The sequence below is a fragment of the Canis lupus genome, chromosome 18 (assembly GCF_048164855.1).
Source record: "Canis lupus baileyi chromosome 18, mCanLup2.hap1, whole genome shotgun sequence".
In the NCBI taxonomy this organism is placed as follows: domain Eukaryota; kingdom Metazoa; phylum Chordata; class Mammalia; order Carnivora; family Canidae; genus Canis; species Canis lupus.
In genome coordinates this window covers 33,880,502-33,899,057 of record NC_132855.1, presented here as the reverse complement: position 1 = coordinate 33,899,057, position 18,556 = coordinate 33,880,502, and the positions used below count along the sequence as shown (strand labels likewise).

Genomic DNA, 18,556 nt, shown 5'->3' with positions numbered 1-18,556 from the left:
TGAGGACATGGAAAACCTATGTACTTTGAATTAGAAAAAATTAATTTCAGAAATGAAACCAAGGAAATGAAAACTGGTAGAACACAAGTGCAAATTGTAAAGTATGGCAAAGGAAGTAGAAGTTACAAAGGAGGAAATGAAAACACAGTTAATGAAAAGTAAGATAAAACGGTATAGAACACAAAGAAGATTGAACACACATGTTATTGAAGCCTCTGAAGAAAAATCAAAGGAATCAAACTGAACAAATACTAAACATTCAGTTCAAGAACACTTCTCTAAAGTAAAACAAGACATGAACTTCAAAATATTCTACCCATCCTAGTGAAATGACTGGACTTTGAAGGTTAAAAAAAGAAAGAAAAAAAACCTCGATAAAACCAGGCAAAAGGATCAATTAATTTATAAGGGACAGAAAATCAGATTAGCATGCTTCTTGACTGCAGTGCTCCAAACAAGTAACCAGTAGAGCAGAATATTTAAACATTCATAAAGGGGTGCCTGGGTGGCTCAGTCAGTTTAGTGTCTGCCTTCAGCTCAGATCATGCCTCAGGGTCCTGGGATCGAGTTCTGCATCGGGCTCCCTGGTCAACAAGGAGTCTGCTTCTCCCTCTGTCCCTCTCCCCAGCTTGTGGTCTCTCTCTCAAATAAATAAAACCTTTGAAAATAAATATCTATGGAAGGAAAATGAACCAGGGATTTTTAAGTCTATAGTAGATGGTTATGAATATTCAAGAAATTAGGCTTAATTCCTCTAAATCTTAGGATGAAAAACCTTTTCTGCATTTGATTCAAAATCCAGTGAGGAAAGAAAAGATGGAATTCATCTTACAGAGCATAGATTAACTTTTATAAGATGAAAACAAAAACCTTAATTAAAGCCAGAATATAAATGGCAAGCTGGGAGTGATGTCTGTACATTATCACAGATATTATGAATGACTAGTCCACAAGAAAGAAATACAGATGTCTTTTAAGCATGGGAAAAGATGTTCAGTCTTATAAGAGAAAAACAGATTAAAACAACATTGAAATACCACTTCTTATCTACCAGATTAGCCAGAACTCCAAATTTTGACAGTGTTTTGTCGGCAGTACTGTCTGAAATGAGCACACACATACCTTGTTAGTAAAGGGGGATTTGGCATTACCTAGGAAAATTACATATACATTGACCCTTTGGCTCAGGAATTCTACTTTGAAATTTTTTTTCTAAGGATAATTGTCAGATATAGTCAGTGGCTTTTGTGAAAGTTATCCACTGTGCCAATGTTTGTAATAGCAAAAGACTAGAAATAATGTAAATGGCCAGTGATGAGGTTCTAGTAGAATAAGTTATGCTACATCTATACGATGATGAAATGAGGGAGAACTCTATATTGTACTACTGTCGATATCCAAAGTACGTTTTTATCTGAATAAACACATACATACAGAGAAGGAGAGAGAAACAGTGGAATGATAAACCAAAGACTTCTAAAACAATTACTCTGAGAGTTTGGGAGGGAACTAGGAAGGGGGAACAGGTAAGCAAGTGAGATCTCTGTATGTATATGTATTTATATTGTTTGGACTTTAGAAATACATTTTTTTAAAAAGAGAACTTAAAAGTTGAAATCAGAAGGAAAAAGAAAAATTCCTAAAAACTGAAACAAATGATTCTAACTGAATTCCAGTTCGTGGCATAACCACAGATCAAAGAATCACTTTTTTTAAAAGATTTTATTTATTTGTCAGAGAGAGACTGTGCACAAGCATGGGGAGCATCAGGCAGTGGGAGAAGCAGGCTCCCCACGAGCAAGGAGCCCAATGAGGGACTTGATCCCAGGACCATGGGATCATGACCTGAGCCAAAGGCAGACGCCACCTAGGCATCCCTGAGAGAATCACTTTTAAGTGACTTGACAGTATTTCATTTTGACTGTCAATGTCTAGTAAGACATGTTCTAAATGACAAAGACAACTAAAAACAAAAGTTTAAACTGCACTCAATAGCTACATTATTAGAAGTAATGTTAGTATCATTTTGAAACTGATACATAAAGCAGATAGTTATGTACTAATGCCATTAGGGAATAAGATTCTTTGCATAAAAACAAAGGGCTACAAATACAAAATCAAATAAATTTGATTTTTTACTTCTGACCAAGATGGAATCCTCATAGGCACTAGATTTATTTTTCTGTATAAAACAACTAAAAAACCAGACAGATAAATGAAACCATATTTTTGGACAATAGGCATCAGTCAGTACAGGACAGTGGTATTTGAGAAAGGAAAAACAAATAAGGTAAGTCCTACAATCGTATCACATTAGTGTCTAGGGAAAAATACCAGACCACAGCACAATGGAAAGAGCCCAGACAGAGTTTAGCAGTGCCCCTAAACTGAGGAGATAAATGGTAATGGGAATCTAGGAGGCCAAGACCAGACTTAATAGGACATAGTACTACTAGGCAGTAGAGAGCCACACTGGGTATTCCTTGAGTGTTTAGCTGAGTACTGGTCAGTGTATGTGTATAAGGAAAGTATTTGAGACTGAAGGAAGAACCATGCAAAACAGGACAGAGGGAACAATCCTCAGAGCCCACATAGGGCTAGGGATAGTTTCCACCAATCACTATGGAAAATTTCATAATTCATAGGGAATTGTGTAGAGTACTCAGGATTATTTCCACAGTAACAGAAAAAACAGTAGATTAAAAGCTGTAATGCTCATGCTTAACAAAACCCAAGAGCAGACCTTAAAAGGTTCAAATTGTTTTCAAGAAACTCAACTCTACCCCATACAAAACTCAAGAATATATGCAGGAATACTAAAATATCCAACACTCAACATGGTAAAATACATGAGTCGGCATCCAATTAAAAATTACCAAGCATGGAAAGAAGATGAAAGATGTGGCCCATAATGAGGAGAGTTCACTTATAGAAACAGACCAATAAATGACATAAAGTGACATGCAAGACATAGAAAGAAACAAAGGTGCTGCTGTGGAGTTATTTGTTGGAGAAATCAGGAAAATTGTATTTTGAAACCCTAGTTTGGAGGGTAAACTTGAGGATGGAGGCGGATCCCTGGAGATTGGAAATAAAGAGCGAGAAAAAGAAGAGCTAGATTTCAAGGGGAATTTGAAAAATAGTAAAGGCATAGAAAGTTTATTTTTTTCTTGTCTTATATCTGCATAATATTACTCCTTTCCTGATTTTCAAAAAAACAGTTTAACAACATCATCAAAGCAGAGTTGATTAATGTCAACAGTATTTTTAAAACTGGAGTACATAAATACTTTGGAATGAGAGATTCAAAGTGTTAGTGCGACTTGGTGAGATTGATGAGGCATGTGGTTATGTCATTATGTTTTTAAGGATTTCACAGGTTCTGATGAGCCGTCACTTTAGGGAATTATATAATGGCAAAACCCACATGTGAAAATTCTGCTTTAGTGAATTCAGAAGGGAGAGAAGGGAGTCTTGAAGTCTATTTTTTTATGAAGTTCCTCAGCTTAATTAATTATAGTGTATAGCCTGGTTTAGGAATTACTGTAGTAAATATTCTACCTACGATAGCCCTGAAATCCCAGTCTCCAAAATGGTACATATGTCTTTTAAGGAGGACATTTTAACACTTAATAGACCAAACCCAATCCTACTAAATATTTTTATAATACAAAAAGTTGGTAAAATTGTACATCTACTGCAAGTATAATAGGGAAAATTCAAGTTGAAAATATCTTCTCTAAATGTTTTTATTATGTACTTTTTGATGCACATGTATTTCAGTACTTCATTTTTCTTTTCAGAAAGCTGTATGTGATGGCTTCTGTGTTTGTTTGTCTGCTCCTTTCTGGATTGGCTGTATTTTTCCTTTTCCCTCGCTCTATTGACGTGAAATACATTGGCGTAAAATCAGCATACGTCAGTTATGATGTTCAAAAGCGTACAGTATATTTAAATATCACGGTAAGTACAAATTTACGTTAAATATTTTACTATATTCCTTTATGATATTAAGTATGCCTTTGTCCCTTTAGAGAATATTAAATGTGGCACTGGTCAGTTTGCTTCTGTGTGTCTGCTATTGATCTTTATCATTTCTGGTTCTGCTGAAAATGGCAAATAGTACTGGCAATTGTGTATACAAGAATCATTTAAGCATTTGAAGTTGCCTTTAAGATGGTAAAATGAACAATCTTGGGCAAAAAAATATTAACAGTTTGTTCACTTTTCAACATTTGACTTCAACTAGCTTCTAGCAAAGTGTTAAAATAATTGATTCTATAAATGTTATAAATATACCATTTTCTTTTCCTTGTATTTGGTGGAGTACAGTTTTTGTTTTTTGTTTTTTGGGTTTTTTTTGTTTTTTTTTTTGTCATTTTACCAGACTATTCCTTTATGGTCTTGAAAGATAAAGTATAGATGACTGTTTGATTTCTCTTATAAATTAGTGAGTGGGAAAATATCCACAGTATTTTCCTGGACAGTGGTGTTTCAGTACTCTACAGCCTCCCTACTCCTGAAAGCAACAAACAAAACCTCAGAGAAGGTCTGCCTATTTAACTGTTAACATTTGTTTGAAAAGAAGCATGGTTTGGAAACCACTAAATAATTAAAAAGGAAAATGTGTATTGGTCATGCCACAAGGGTGCATCTGTGTGGCAGTGGTTTGTTGGGAAGAGCAATATTGGACTCTAGTTGGTTTTCCTTGCAGGGGTGGTTCATATCCTTGAGGTAGAAATAGAGATACCTCTGGTTGTAGTTGTGAGGAGAGAGGTTTGGAGGGACAGGAGTATAGGGGAATGGTATGTTAAAATGGAATTGCTCATTAATTACAGGAGAAAAAGAACTCTCCTGGGTCCATTTATCCTCATTACTTACCACCAAAAGTTGTTAATCTCCTGGCTTAAAAAAACAACTGCATCTATGGAAAAAAATGTGCATAAAACAACATAATGCTAATTATAAATCATTTCATATGACTGGTGAATAATTGTTGACTATTTTCTCACTCTATTTATTTTTTAAGATTTTATTGATTTATTCATGAGAGACACAGAGAGAGGGAGGCAGACATAGGCAGAGGGAAAAGCAGGCTCCATTCAGGGATTCCAGTGTGGGACTTGGTCCCCGGACTCCAGGATCACGACCTGAGCCAAAGGCAACAGCTGAGCCACCCAGGCGTCCCATATTTTCTCGCGTCCCATATTTTCTCACTTTAACAGTCATCTGGAATGAGAATTGTATTTTTCTTTTTGTACAGCGTTTAAGGCAGTGGCCAGATTTTTCTTTTGGCCAACCTCTGAAACTTGTTTTAGTATCAAATATTATAAATTCATAATAAAAGATTAAAAAGTCCTATGATGTTCCATTCTAAATATAAATATATTTAGATGTAAATATACTTTATTTTCAGTAAATATTCAGGAATTCCCACTTTTTGGGATGCTAACACTTAGAACGTATGAACATTAAATAAGAAATAATATTATTATATAAGATAAACATTAAGCTTGACTGGATTACCATCAGATGAGGTTGAGTTTTCCATAGGTTCTCTATCAGTATTTTGAAAAGTGGATTATATAGTACTGCGTTTGTTTCTTAAAATGAATATACATTAGTACTGCTTACTCTGCTTTAATAACTTTTGTCTTTCTGCTTATGAACATATTAATCATTGTAATACATTTGAAAAATACTGTGATGTATATTTTTATTTCTACCTAGATCTAACTATAAATATATACATATATTTGCTAATAATGCATGTATATATTTGCATACTTATATGCATTTAGAAATGTAGTCAGGTATTTTCATAATGTATATAAGGGATACACACGTGTATAAGTGTATACACATGCACAGTTTACCTTAAGTGAAATCTCACTAAATTTTCCCATATTAAGTGCTTTCATGTAGTCTTTTATATGGATGTATTACAATTTACTCAACCATTTCTTAGTAGATGTTTAATTTTGCTATTATAAATATTCAGAAAACATCTTTGTACTTAAACTTTGTTACCATTTCAGGTTACTTCTATAGGATAGATTGCTAAGTGTAAATTTGCTAACTAAAGATCACAGATCATTTAAGACCTTTGATAATAAGTCATCATTACCTAAAAGTTTATTTTAAGATTTTATTTATTCATGAGAAAGAGAGAGAGAGAAAGAGGCAGAGACACAGGCAGAGGGAGAAGCAGGTTCCATGCAGGGAGCCCGATGTGGGACTCGATCCGGGGTCTCCAGGATCACACCCTGGGCTGAAGGCTGTGGTAAACCGCTGAGCCACCCAGGCTGCCCTACTTAAAAGTTTACGACTGTGATCTCTTGACTTACAGATTAAGTGGATTCTCACTGCTCTCAGCAACAAAATGTCTGATAATGCTAAACTTTCTGTCTTGGGTTTTTTTTTTTTTTTTTTTTTGGCTGTTGTTTTTTGTTATCTTTTTAATCTTCGGTACATTAGAGGAACTACTTTAGGGACGCCTGGGTGTCTCAGTGGTTGAGCATCTGCCTTCAGCTCAGGGCGTGATCCCGGGGTCCTGGGATCAAGTCCCACATCGGGCTCCTTGCATGGAGCCTGTTTCTCCCTCTGCCTATGTCTCTGCCTCTCTCTCTCTGTATGTCTCATGAATAAATAAAATCTTTAAAAAAAAATCTTCAATACATCTTTTTCTAATTCTTGTAGTTTTATTCTCAACCTGTTTTGCATCATTGATCCCTTCACTATTCTACTGAAAGCTATGGACACTTCAGAGAAAGAAACATACCAGCATTATTTTGCATGTGCAAAGGATTCCAAGATTCTTCTGAATCCCCTTTGGCGTGTATCAGAAAGTCTATTGACTTCAGATTAACAACCCTTTCCTGTAGCGTTTAGAAATTAAATTGACATGGGTAATAAGAGCCAAGTAAATGAAACTATATATTTAGATAAAGGTTATTTCTACTATTATGGGATTTAAAAATTCTCTATATTTATAACTATAAATTAGTGCAAAAATGGGGTCACAAAATCACTGCTAGCATATTCTTTTTTTTTTTTTTTTTTTAAGACTTTATTGAGAGAGAAAGCTAGCAAACCAACGGTGGTGGGAGAGGGAGGGGTAGAGAGAATGAGAAGAGCAGACTCTCTGCTGAGCAGGGAGCCCAAAAGCAAGCTAGTGGGGCTCCATCTCAGAACTCCAGGATCATGAGCTGAGCCCAAGGCAGACACTTAATTGACTGAACCACTTAGGTGCCCCTACCATGTTCTTTTTTTTAATCCTTGTTTACTGAGACTGTTGTTTCTTTCCATTTACTCCATATGGCATTGTTCTACCTTTTTCCATATTCATATTAATTTATAAGCTCACATTTAGCTTTTTTTTAGTTTAATACTTATTTTCAAAGAATAATATTTTGTACATATTTTATACATGTTGGTTTTCTCACCTGTTAATACTTTGTAGAAATCTCTCCTAATTTTCTGGTTTAGAGTTAATCTCTTCTTTCCAGTGGGCCACATAATATTCCATGTAATGATTTAATGCTATTCGGCCATTTTTGTGAATGGGCATTCACTTTGTTTTCAGTTTTTTTGTTTGTTTGTTTAGGATGTTACTGTCATTAACATCCTAATATTTTTATTTCTTTAGAATAAATGCTCAAAAGTAGGATTGATAGGTCACAGGATATACATTATTTTTATTTTAGTGGATATTGCTAGTTTCCTTATTTGAATGGTTGCAAGACTTCACATGTTTTCCAGGAATGTAAAAATAGACCCTTTTGCTCATATCCCTGTCAGGAATAGAATTTGTTGCTTTCTACAAGTTTTACTAGTGTAATGTATCTAAAGCAATATTCTGTACTAAATTCAACTTTTTCTCAACCATAAATGAATTTGAGAATTTTTAAGTGTTTCTTGGCCATTTATATTTGTACTCTTTTGATTTGTTTACTCATGCTTTGCTTTTTTTTTTCCTCTTAAGGCTTTGTTTTTTTGTTTTGTTTTGTTTTGATTTTTTTTTTAAGATTTTATTTATTTATTCATGAGAGCCACTGAGAGAGAGACAGGCAGAGGGAGAAGCAGGCTCCATGCAGGGCAGAGGGAGAAGCAGGCTCCATGCAGGGAACCCGACGTAGGACTCGATCCCGGGTCTCCAGGATCAGGCCCTGGGCTGAAGGCAGCGCTGAACCGCTGAGCCACCCGGGCTGCCCTCTTTTTTGGTTTATAAGGACCTTTTGTGTAGATGATAACCATTACAATCTGCCTTACAAATATTTATCATTTAGTTTCTGTTGATATCTTCGTGATGACTATTCTGGATGTTTTATTTGTTATTTTTTGTCTCTTGATTTAACATTTTTTCATTGGTCATTTTCTAAAATAATTTAAGATAATCATTATGAATTAGAATTGCAGAAGTTGCCCCAGCTATTAAGTATAGAAATATATAGCTCCATTTTTTTGCAACAGACTTTGAATGTATCACATTTCTTCCTCAAAGTGACCCAGTTAGAATCTCTACTCAGAAGTTAAAATCCAATTTCTTTTAAACAAAATTTATTTAAAGTATTATTTAACATTTTAAATGGTCATCTTTGTGTTTAGTAGACTAGGAAGTAGCTTATTAATATTGACTGTGAAGATATTTATATATTAACATTTATCAAAAACTTAGGTGAAACTTAAATTTTTAATAGAATTTTTGCTAAGACTACAAATAGATTTTCTAACATTCATTTTTCTATATTCCTGTACAATACACTTTTTGGACTTTTTATTGTGTTTATTATCAGCATATTATATACATAGTACTCACCATAAAACCAAATAAGCAGTTCCTTTAATGTCCTTTGATATTTTTGGCAATACTTTTCTTCCTCCTAATAACTGAAGCATGGCCACAGCTGAAGTCTTTATTTTTTTGAGGTCATTTAAAAAATTTATTTATTTTTAATTTATTCATGGGAGACAGAGAGAGAGGCCAAGACCTAGCAGAGGGAGAAGCAGGATCTCTGTGGGGAGCCTGATGCCGGACTCCATCCTCCATCCCAGGACCCCAGGATCATAACCTGAGCCAAAGGCAGACACTCAACCACTGAGCCACCCCAGTGCCCCTAAAATTAATTCTGAGTACATATTTGTTATGTTTATACATTTTTTATCTTTCTTTTGCAGAACACACTAAATATAACAAACAATAACTACTATTCTGTTGAAGTTGAAAACATCACTGCACAAGTTCAATTTTCAAAAACAGTTATTGGAAAGGCACGCTTAAACAACATAACCAATATTGGCCCACTGGATATGAAACAAGTAAGCTTCCATCATGAAATACTTTGGAGGAGTTAAATGAATCTTGACTTTGTCTATCATATTAACTTGAGTCAAGGGGAGGTGGGGAGATTTCCTTAAAAAAAAAACAAAAAAACAAAAAACTGACCTTGACATGTGTCCCGTCCATGTATAAGAGAAAGTCTTAGAATCAACTTTGCAAAAGGAGAAATTTCTAAACCTTGAGATTATGTATGAAATGTGTCTGCAATACTTGACTCTTTGATCCTCTTTCCAGTTGGCTTATTTTCATTTTTTGCTTTTCAGATTGATTATACAGTACCTACTATCATAGCAGAGGAAATGAGTTATATGTAGTAAGTTTTGATTTTTAATCATTTTCTCATTAAATTATAAAGTATGAAGAATAAAGTATATGGACATGGAAACCACATTTGGAATAATCCTGTTGGCCTCTGATTGTTTCTGTTCTCTTTGCCCTTGTCAACATACATAATATTTATGTACATTATGTACCTATATACTTAATATTTGTTTTTTACTTATTTATTTTTCAGAATTAAGATATTCTTACATATTTTAGTATTTGTTGACTTTTTAGTGTAAGAGAACTAAAAAAAAATACTAGTAATTTATAATACTCTATTATTGGTTTGAAATTCTCAGGCTTTTCAGTTGAATCTAACTGATTATTGACTCTTATTGACTCTTACTGAGTAAAAAAAAGGGATAAGGGACGCCTGGTGGCTCAGCGGTTAAGCATCTGCCTTCAGCTCAGGGCGTGATCCCGGAGTCCCGGAATCCAGTCCCATATCGGGCTCCTTGCATAGAGCCTGCTTCTCCTGAGTCTGCCTCTCTCTGTGTCTCTCATAAGTAAATAAAATCTTAAAAAAAAAAGAAAAAAGATACATTTTTATCACCTTTATACCAGGCTTACATAGAATTTCTAAGTAGTAGACTGTTTACTAAAATTTCAAAAAGTGAGTAAAAAGTAGCAATAATTTGTAGCCTGGGTTAAATAGCTCTACAAGTTCTATAGTAGGAAAGCATGTCTGTTTTTAGAATAAAAAGTCATGAAGATACTTAACCATTATTTGAGCTATAGAAAGTTTTGAGTCAATAAATGCTTTTATCTTTTTTTTTTTTTTTAAGATTTATTTGTTTATTTTAGAAAGAGAGAGAGCACTCAAGGTGGGGAGGGGGAAGATGGGGGAGAAGGAGAAGCAGACTCCCTTCTGGCAGGGAGCCCGATGGTGGGCTGGATCCCAGGACCCTGAGTTAATGACCTGAGCTGAAATCAAGTCAGATGCTTAATCAACTGAGCCACCCAGGCACTCCACTTATATCTTCTTTATAGTATCTCTATTAGTTGTAACACAGGAGGAATCATAATTAAATAATTTTAAATTTATAATATAGCTTGCATTTATTCACATTTTTTCTTTTTAACAGTGATTTCTGTACACTGATGTCCATCAAAGTGCATAACATAGTACTCATGATGCAGTAAGTATGAATTTTTTTTGAGGTATTTCTTTGTTAAATTAAGATGTATAACATTGGCTTATAGCATATGCAACGCCTTTACAAATATCAGTTCAATTGAATTTTGAACCCTATAAAAGTTCTATGAGGTGAGTAAATATTCCACTTTACAAATGATGAAAAGAGGAGCTCAAGGAAGCAATGAAGGATGACATGGCCACTAAGCAGTGAATCTGGACCTTGCAAGAATGCTGGAAAATGAGGAGGGGGTTGGGACAGAGAGGAGGACTGCCTGTAGTAAATAATCCTTAAAAGTAATGAGAAATACTGTTACTGGTTTGAAAGATGGGTATTATTCAAAGCCATTAAAAAATTGTAGGTTATAGGTTTGGTGTTTGGGTCATTAGCTGACATCTAAATAATCCTTTTCCTGTGATAAGAGAACTATATGATTTTTTTTAAGATTTTATTTATTTATTTGAGAAATAGAGGAGGGAGAAATAATCTGAAGCAGACTCTGCTGAGCACATAGCCCGATGGAGTGCTCAATCCCATGACCATGAGATCATAACCTGAGCCAAAACCAAAAGTTGGATGCTTAACTGAGCCACCCAGCCACTTCTATAATTATTTTGAAGAGTGAAATGAATGTATTTTTATTTCATGATAAGTGTTCTGGAAACATATTTTGCTTTGTATAATTATTTGAGCAAGGCTTGCTAAACCAGCATTTATGTTTTCTATTAGGGAAATAGTCCCCAAGAGGTCCACATCCACAAAATTATCATTAATCAGTCTCTGAAGAAAATTTTGATATATAGAAGTATTCTCAGTTTAGGAAACGTTTTATATATATATATTTTTTTTTTTTCGTTGTTTTCTTTTTTAGAGTTACTGTGACAACAACATACTTCGGACACTCTGAACAGATATCCCAGGAGAGGTACCAGTATGTTGACTGTGGAAGGAACACAACTTATCAGTTGGGGCAATCTGAGTATCTAAATGTACTTCAGCCACAACAGTAAAAACCGAAAGAGATGCCACTGGAGAAGAAATCCCTATTGATATTTTTCTGAACTCGGAAGGATGAGGTACTTACTTCCTGATAGAAGATCTTCAATTGAACAAACCTAAAGTTTACACTTCCATTTTAGGGGTACAGTTAAAATTGTGTGGACTTGTACATTATACTCTGTGTTCATATCTGTACCAGGATCTTTTACTTGAATCTAAATTTGCTGATTTTCTTCCCCCTCCTCCCCTAATGGGGACATTGAGACTTCCCAGGTAGGACAACAAATAATTATCTATAATTCACAGCTTCAGTGACTACTGGAAACATAATTTTGATGATGAACATAATTGGAGAAACTTTATTTCTGGATGTTTTTATAGAATATTACCGAGAACCTGTTATTCATGAAAGACTTTTAAAAAATAACTTTTTTTCTGTTTTACAAATTCCCATTGCTACATAGTAGTATTTCAGGATATTTTAGCTTTTAGCTAAACATTTGTAGTTTTTCATTTGTTGAAAATCTACTCATTTGCACATTTTGACAGTCTTATTTCAAGCTAGTACTTGCATAACACTAGAAACCAAAATAATCTTTGCAAAGTTCTGTACCTAAAAATTTTTTAAAGCCCCGTTTCACATGTCTTTCCATGTAAGTAAGTTTTGTGAAATTTTTGTGTAGTCTTCAAACATAGTTAATGTACAATATTGTAAATAAACTTTGCATGGCTTTTATACAGCTTTAATAAATATCAAAGTACAGTTTCAACAAAGTAAGTCGCTCATAAAAATAAACAGGAGAATGAAATTCAGAAACTTACAGAATGTGAATATGGTTCCAATTACATATGGGATCAGGCATAAAATAGTTTTGAAATAAAGTATTTTGATTCTCCACTTTTTTTTAAATATTGCTTTGCATACTAAGAAGTTGTAGAGATACTTTTCACAACTATTAGGTATGTAAGTCACCCATGTCATCCATTTTATACCTGTTTTAAGGAGGAAATTATGTCTTTGGTAGAAATTATCCAAGAAATTTTGTCATTAAGCGATGGTGGCTATATCAAAATTAAGAGCTGTATTATCCTTTTAAAAAATTAATCACTTTGCACTTCACATGGATATCATGCCTCTAGTGGTTACATTTTAAAATTTTCAAATTTTTATTTGGATTTTATTTAAAATTGTTTTCAAGTATAAATTACTTTTTCACATCGTTGTTTTATATCTTCAATACCATTTTCCATTCGGGCTTCTTGCCTTTTCACTTATCAGGTTCTGATTACCTTGTAAATACGTACCACTGAGGGTAGGGGCCGACTGTGATACCAAAAAAATAAAATAAAATAAAATACGTGGCTTGAGATGAATTTCTTTCTGGTTCCTAGTGACAGAAGTCAGGTCTCCCCCTCCCCCCCAAAAAAGTGCCTAACTTATATCTGAAACATACCTAGTATCAGTCAGACTCCAGCTATAACAAACAAGCTTTGTCTAACTATTTAGAGTGAATGAAGCCTCCTTTCTGCCTTGAAACACTCAGGTCTCTCCTTAGCTTTCATATTTTCTCCACCTTTTCCTGAGTGAACATTTTAAATGGGTGGAATGCGCAAACTTTTTTTTTTTTTTTAACTGCTTGTCTTACCTTAATCCATTGCGAACTCATCCATCTTCACTGTTAAAAGTCACCCCATCATATTTGTTACAGACTCACTGTCAAATCCAGTCTTAATATGTTTTTCTTCTGCTGTGTTTTTTGACTACTCCCATTCTCCTTGAAACTACACGCCTCTAATATATTGATTCTATTTGTATTTTTCAAATCCCTTGCATTTCATTTTCCCTGTCTTTTGACATCTTTACATGAGTATTATTTAGATCCTCTTTTGCCTCAAAATTTCTAATTCTGTAACCTTTAATTAACCATCTGTTAGGGCTTCCAAGTCTTTCTATATACCTGACTGGTCACCTGTCTACCTAGAGATAATAGTATTTCAGTGACACTGTGGAAAATCATAAAATGTTTGAAAAACTTTTTAATCATATTCTGTTTTCTTGTCCTTGAGTCCTGTGTACTTCAAAATCACCATTTTTTTCAAAATCATCCTTCAGATATGCCTCCTTCAAAAATCAATCCTGATTTATTTTTCTGCTCTGTATCTTTTAACCTTGGAAAGGTATGTAGTGTAAATTAAATGGAATTTTCTATTGATTTGTGGTTCTGATATCCTTTTAGAGTGCATGCATAGTGTCTGCTGAAGAGATAGAAAAATGAGGGAACATTTACTTTTAGTGACTTAGTTTTAAATATTTTGTCTTCATTTTTTTGTCTTCGTTTTTTTAATTAAAAATTCTTTATTATACCTACATTCCATGAAGTATAAGGTAGAAAAACCTAGAATTTAAAATAAGTGCAAATCAACAGTAGAGGAAAAGAGGATCACCTGTTACTGCTTTCAGAGAGGTTTAAGTAACTTGCCAGAATAAGCCTGGAACAGAGTAGGCTGTAAGTTAATAAAATTACAAAAACACATTCAGGTGAAACAAAATTATAGCCATTAAAAAAAAAATAGGGAAGAATGAATGAGCATTGTTCAGTGAATTTTTTTCTTGCATAATGGTAGGGTAGATATTGTTATGTGTTTTTGATTTTTTTTTTTAACTGCTCTTGGATCTTATTCAAAGGATATGGTAAAGATGTTAAATTTTTTTCCTGATACTCAAGAATAATTTTTTTCTTGAATTACACTTTTAATAGACTGGTCGTTCTAACCAAATGCAATATTATAACAAGTCTCTGTGTATTGATATTATATCTGATACTATGGTCTTCTAGAGCTCTTTCATAATGTTTTTCTTACATAATTTTCTTATATAATTTCCCTGGTCCTGTGAGTCAAAGGATGGCAGGATCCTCATCTTTTAGAAGAGGAAGGAGATAGATGCATAGGGAAGTTATGGGACTTGAAGAAGATTACTTACTTAGTAAATAGTTATATTGGGCCCAGATCTAGTTTTTCTGTTTCCTTTGTGGGTGCTCTGTCATTTAAAATAGAGTCCATTAGGAAGCCCTGTTGACTCAGGTTAGTATGAAAAAACTCAGAGAAAACATTTACTTAGTTAATAGTGACAATCAAAATAATATTGATGGACTAAGATTTGGGTACTTTTAAAGTTAGTACCGTACCTGAAATAATTCTAAATGAAAAATGAGCACTTGTACAATATTTTGGTATAGCATAAACTATAGCTGATTTTTTTCTGTTAGAATTTATACTCCTTGATCATTCCAATAAATATATGACTGATACGTTGTCAGAGTAGGCTATTTATAAATAATAGAGATTAATGTATTTGAGATTAGAAATAAGAACAGTGTGAAAATATTAAATACCGAATAAATTGCTTGAAATTGCTAAATAACCGTCTTTAATATAGTATATGACATGTAAATGATTGGTTTTATTTATGAGCAGTTTTTCATGCTTTTTTTTTTTCTTTTTTAAGCCAGTGAGGTAATTACTTTCTCTTAAGAGTTCATGACAAAACAAAATTCAATTTAGATCTTCTGAATTATAGTTTGGAAGTGATACAGTGCAGTGTTAGAAGGAAAATGATTGCCAAAACACAAAAACTATCATTACTGCAATATAATTCTGAATGTTTTGATGTAGGTTATATCCTCAATTTTTTAAAACTTCCTTAATTCTTTATATAATGATTATATTTCATTTTGGAAAATAGTTTGTTAGGTGCTTGACCCCCAAAGTAAGTCACTGCTCAATATAACAACATTTATTAGTTATTTACTGTGTCATATACTGTAGTAATCTCTTATGTGCATTATCTGATTATTACTCAGAAGAGCCCTCTAAGGTTGATACTGACAATGCCTCATTTTATATCTGAGGAGATTGAGTTCTAGAGAAGTTAAGAAATATACATAAGGTTGGAAGTGGCAGATTTGAAATTCAAAACGTGTCTGATTGACTCAAAAACATCATTGCTCTTAAAATTAGCATATCTTCTTTCCAGCCTTTGAGAATGTTTTATTTGTAAAAATGTATTGATTATTGCACTTAATATATAAGATTTTGAGGGTTTTGCTAGTATTTTCAAAAATACTATTAGTATACTTTATTATTTTGTAGATCTTTGGTATGATAAAAATCGTTTCTCAATGAATTTTAAAATTTTTAAATTCATACTTATCTGTTATACAGGATTTTTTTTTTAAAGAAAATTTTAAATTTACAAATATACATCAGACTTCTTTGGTGAGCAGTGTGAATTGAATTTCAAGTTATTAGGTTGCAAACCAAAGGTTATTTACCATTGTGTCATGATTTTTAGGTCATAGTATCTGGAAGCAGCAACTACATGACTCAAATACATCTAAGAATAATTAAATTTTATTTCTCTTTTTCATAAAATCAGATTTTAAATGAGATGTTTATCTGAAACGTTTATTTTAAGGAAAATATATGTGTTTGAGAAGATGGGGTTAAAAGACTTGAACATTATTTCTTTAAAAAAAATTATTTTTACATGAAAACAATATATTTGTGATGTGCTTAAATCAAAAATTTTATTCTATATCCCAGATCTTATTTCAAAGTAAAAATTTTCACTTAGCTGAAATTTCTGATTAGAACCAACATTTGTGTATTTTTGTGCTTAGTGAGAATGTAAATTTCACAGTGGATTTTTGAAATTTATCCTTACTTTGGATAAAAGCAAGTGATATATTTATAAAATTACTATAGGGATAAATTAAAAATGATAATTTCCATTAAAAAAACTAGTATAATTATGTTTATAGTTCTTTTTACACAAGTTTAGCACAGAGTCTAAATTAAATATCTGTATTGACCCTAAAACTATTCCATAAATTAATTTAACAAATATATGGCAAGTTTTTCATAGCTAAATAGCTCTTCTAGAAGGAAATTGTTGCCTTCTGTTTAATTACATTAATTGAAATGTGTTTAAGAGAAATGTTTTCAGCATATTTTGTATACTAAAAAACAAAAAGGGTTAGTATTGGGCCAATGGCCAAGAGGTAATATTACTACCATGTAGACTATTATTGTTCAAACTGTCCCACTTCCCCCAGAATTTTAGAAACTAGAAGTCTGGGAGATAATGTATCAGCTGTGGTTGGGTGATTCTAAAGTGTTGTAAGTATATTCATCTTTTAATTATTGTGTAAGATGGAACAAATGCCAAGTTGCAAAATATGCATAATTTTGTTATGTAATGGTTTGTTTTAGGCATAAAATACCAGCAAGCTATGCCTTGTGTTCTGTCTTATATTTCCTTATAGAACTATATTAAGTAAGATTTTTGGAAAATAATTTAAAATGCTTGCTGACTTGACCTGATCGGTCAGATACTTGAATGATGGCATTACTGGATAGATTCTAATCCATGATTCTACTTGTGGAATAAAGCATAATATAGAATGAAAGACTATGTTTGGGCACTTACTCTTTGCTAATATTATGTGTTAGCCTCCATCATAACACCATAACACGCTGAATTTCCAAGTTGAGCAGTTCTATAATTGTAATTATTGTTGCTGTTCATGTAACAAAACATGCTTATATTAGTAAAAGGAATAGAAGTGCTCCCAAATGCTATTTTTTTAATTACTTGTAACTGTTGCTCTTGTAATTGTGTTTGACAAAATAAAATTTGTAAACATTTTAGCATGAAAAATAAAATTTGTATCAGGCAAGTATCTTGGTCTTACTTTTGAAATTCCCTTGACAAAAACAAATCAATGTAGATATTGAAAGTCGTTTAGCTCAGAGCTCTCAAGTCCTTTCAGTTCTTTCCTGAATTCCACTTTTGCATCATCCTTGATTTATTTTTCTTCATCCATTTGGCTTCCATTCTGTTGTCAAATTCTGTTTTATGTCTGTAATATCTCTGGAATCTGTCTCATATTTGAAATCTCTGTTGCTATTACTCCCTAACTTGTTTACTGAAGAAAGCCCATTTCCTTGCTACTGGTATTGACAACTTTCCATATTTTGGCCATACCTAAATCCACACTCTTTTTTCTTGTCATTTTCCTTCACCTCTGTCCCAGCCAGATTGAAATGTTGGCCATTCTTGGAAATAGTCCTTTCCATTATCCATGCTTTGCTCATTGTGTTCCCTTTTCCTGTGAAAATTATTTGACCATTTCTTTAATCCTCAAGCCTATCTGTTCTTCAGTGTTCAGCCCAGTGCCCCACTTGACTTTCTGACTCTTACTGTATATTCACTCACACATTGAGTGACTTATTTTCCAAATGTGGCACAGTTTTTAAAAGAATTGTCCAATCACAAAGAAGGTTTTGGTTTTGAACTCAAAACTTTTTGCTTGAACTGAACTTAAAAACTTGTTTTAAGCTTTTATTTCAATCAATATTTACTACATGTTTTGCAAGTTTACAACTAATGTTTTAATTATAGTTTTAAAAATCTTGTGTCCGGACGCCTGGGTGGCTCAGCAGTTTAAGCTCTGCTTTGGCTCAGGGCCTGATCCTGGAGTCCCAGGATTGAGTTTCATATCGGGCTCCCTGCATTGAGCCTGCTTCTGTCTCTGCCTGTGTCTCTGCCTCTCTCTCTCTCTCTCTCTCTGTATGTCTCGTAAATAGATAAATAAAATCTTTAAAAAAATAAAAATTTTGTTTCAAGTAGCATGATCTGAAATTAGATGAGATTTAACCAAAACAACTTGATAGTTATTCAATAGGGGAATAA

The 18,556-nt window shown here is 33.2% G+C and overlaps 1 protein-coding gene across 2 annotated transcripts in view; it reads left to right on the top strand.

Annotated features, from left to right (window-relative positions):
* TMEM106B (transmembrane protein 106B) overlaps window positions 1-17,540 on the top strand; it is a 29,681-nt gene extending 12,141 nt beyond the window's left edge. For both annotated transcript variants that reach the window (XM_072783984.1, XM_072783985.1), the window contains exons 4-8: window positions 3,804-3,963; window positions 9,178-9,318; window positions 9,604-9,653; window positions 10,750-10,803; window positions 11,672-17,540. In XM_072783984.1, coding sequence (XP_072640085.1) covers window positions 3,804-3,963; window positions 9,178-9,318; window positions 9,604-9,653; window positions 10,750-10,803; window positions 11,672-11,810 — 544 coding nt within the window. In that variant the 3' untranslated portion in view covers window positions 11,811-17,540. The remainder of the gene's footprint in view (window positions 1-3,803; window positions 3,964-9,177; window positions 9,319-9,603; window positions 9,654-10,749; window positions 10,804-11,671) is intronic.
* Window positions 17,541-18,556: the final 1,016 nt, after the last annotated feature.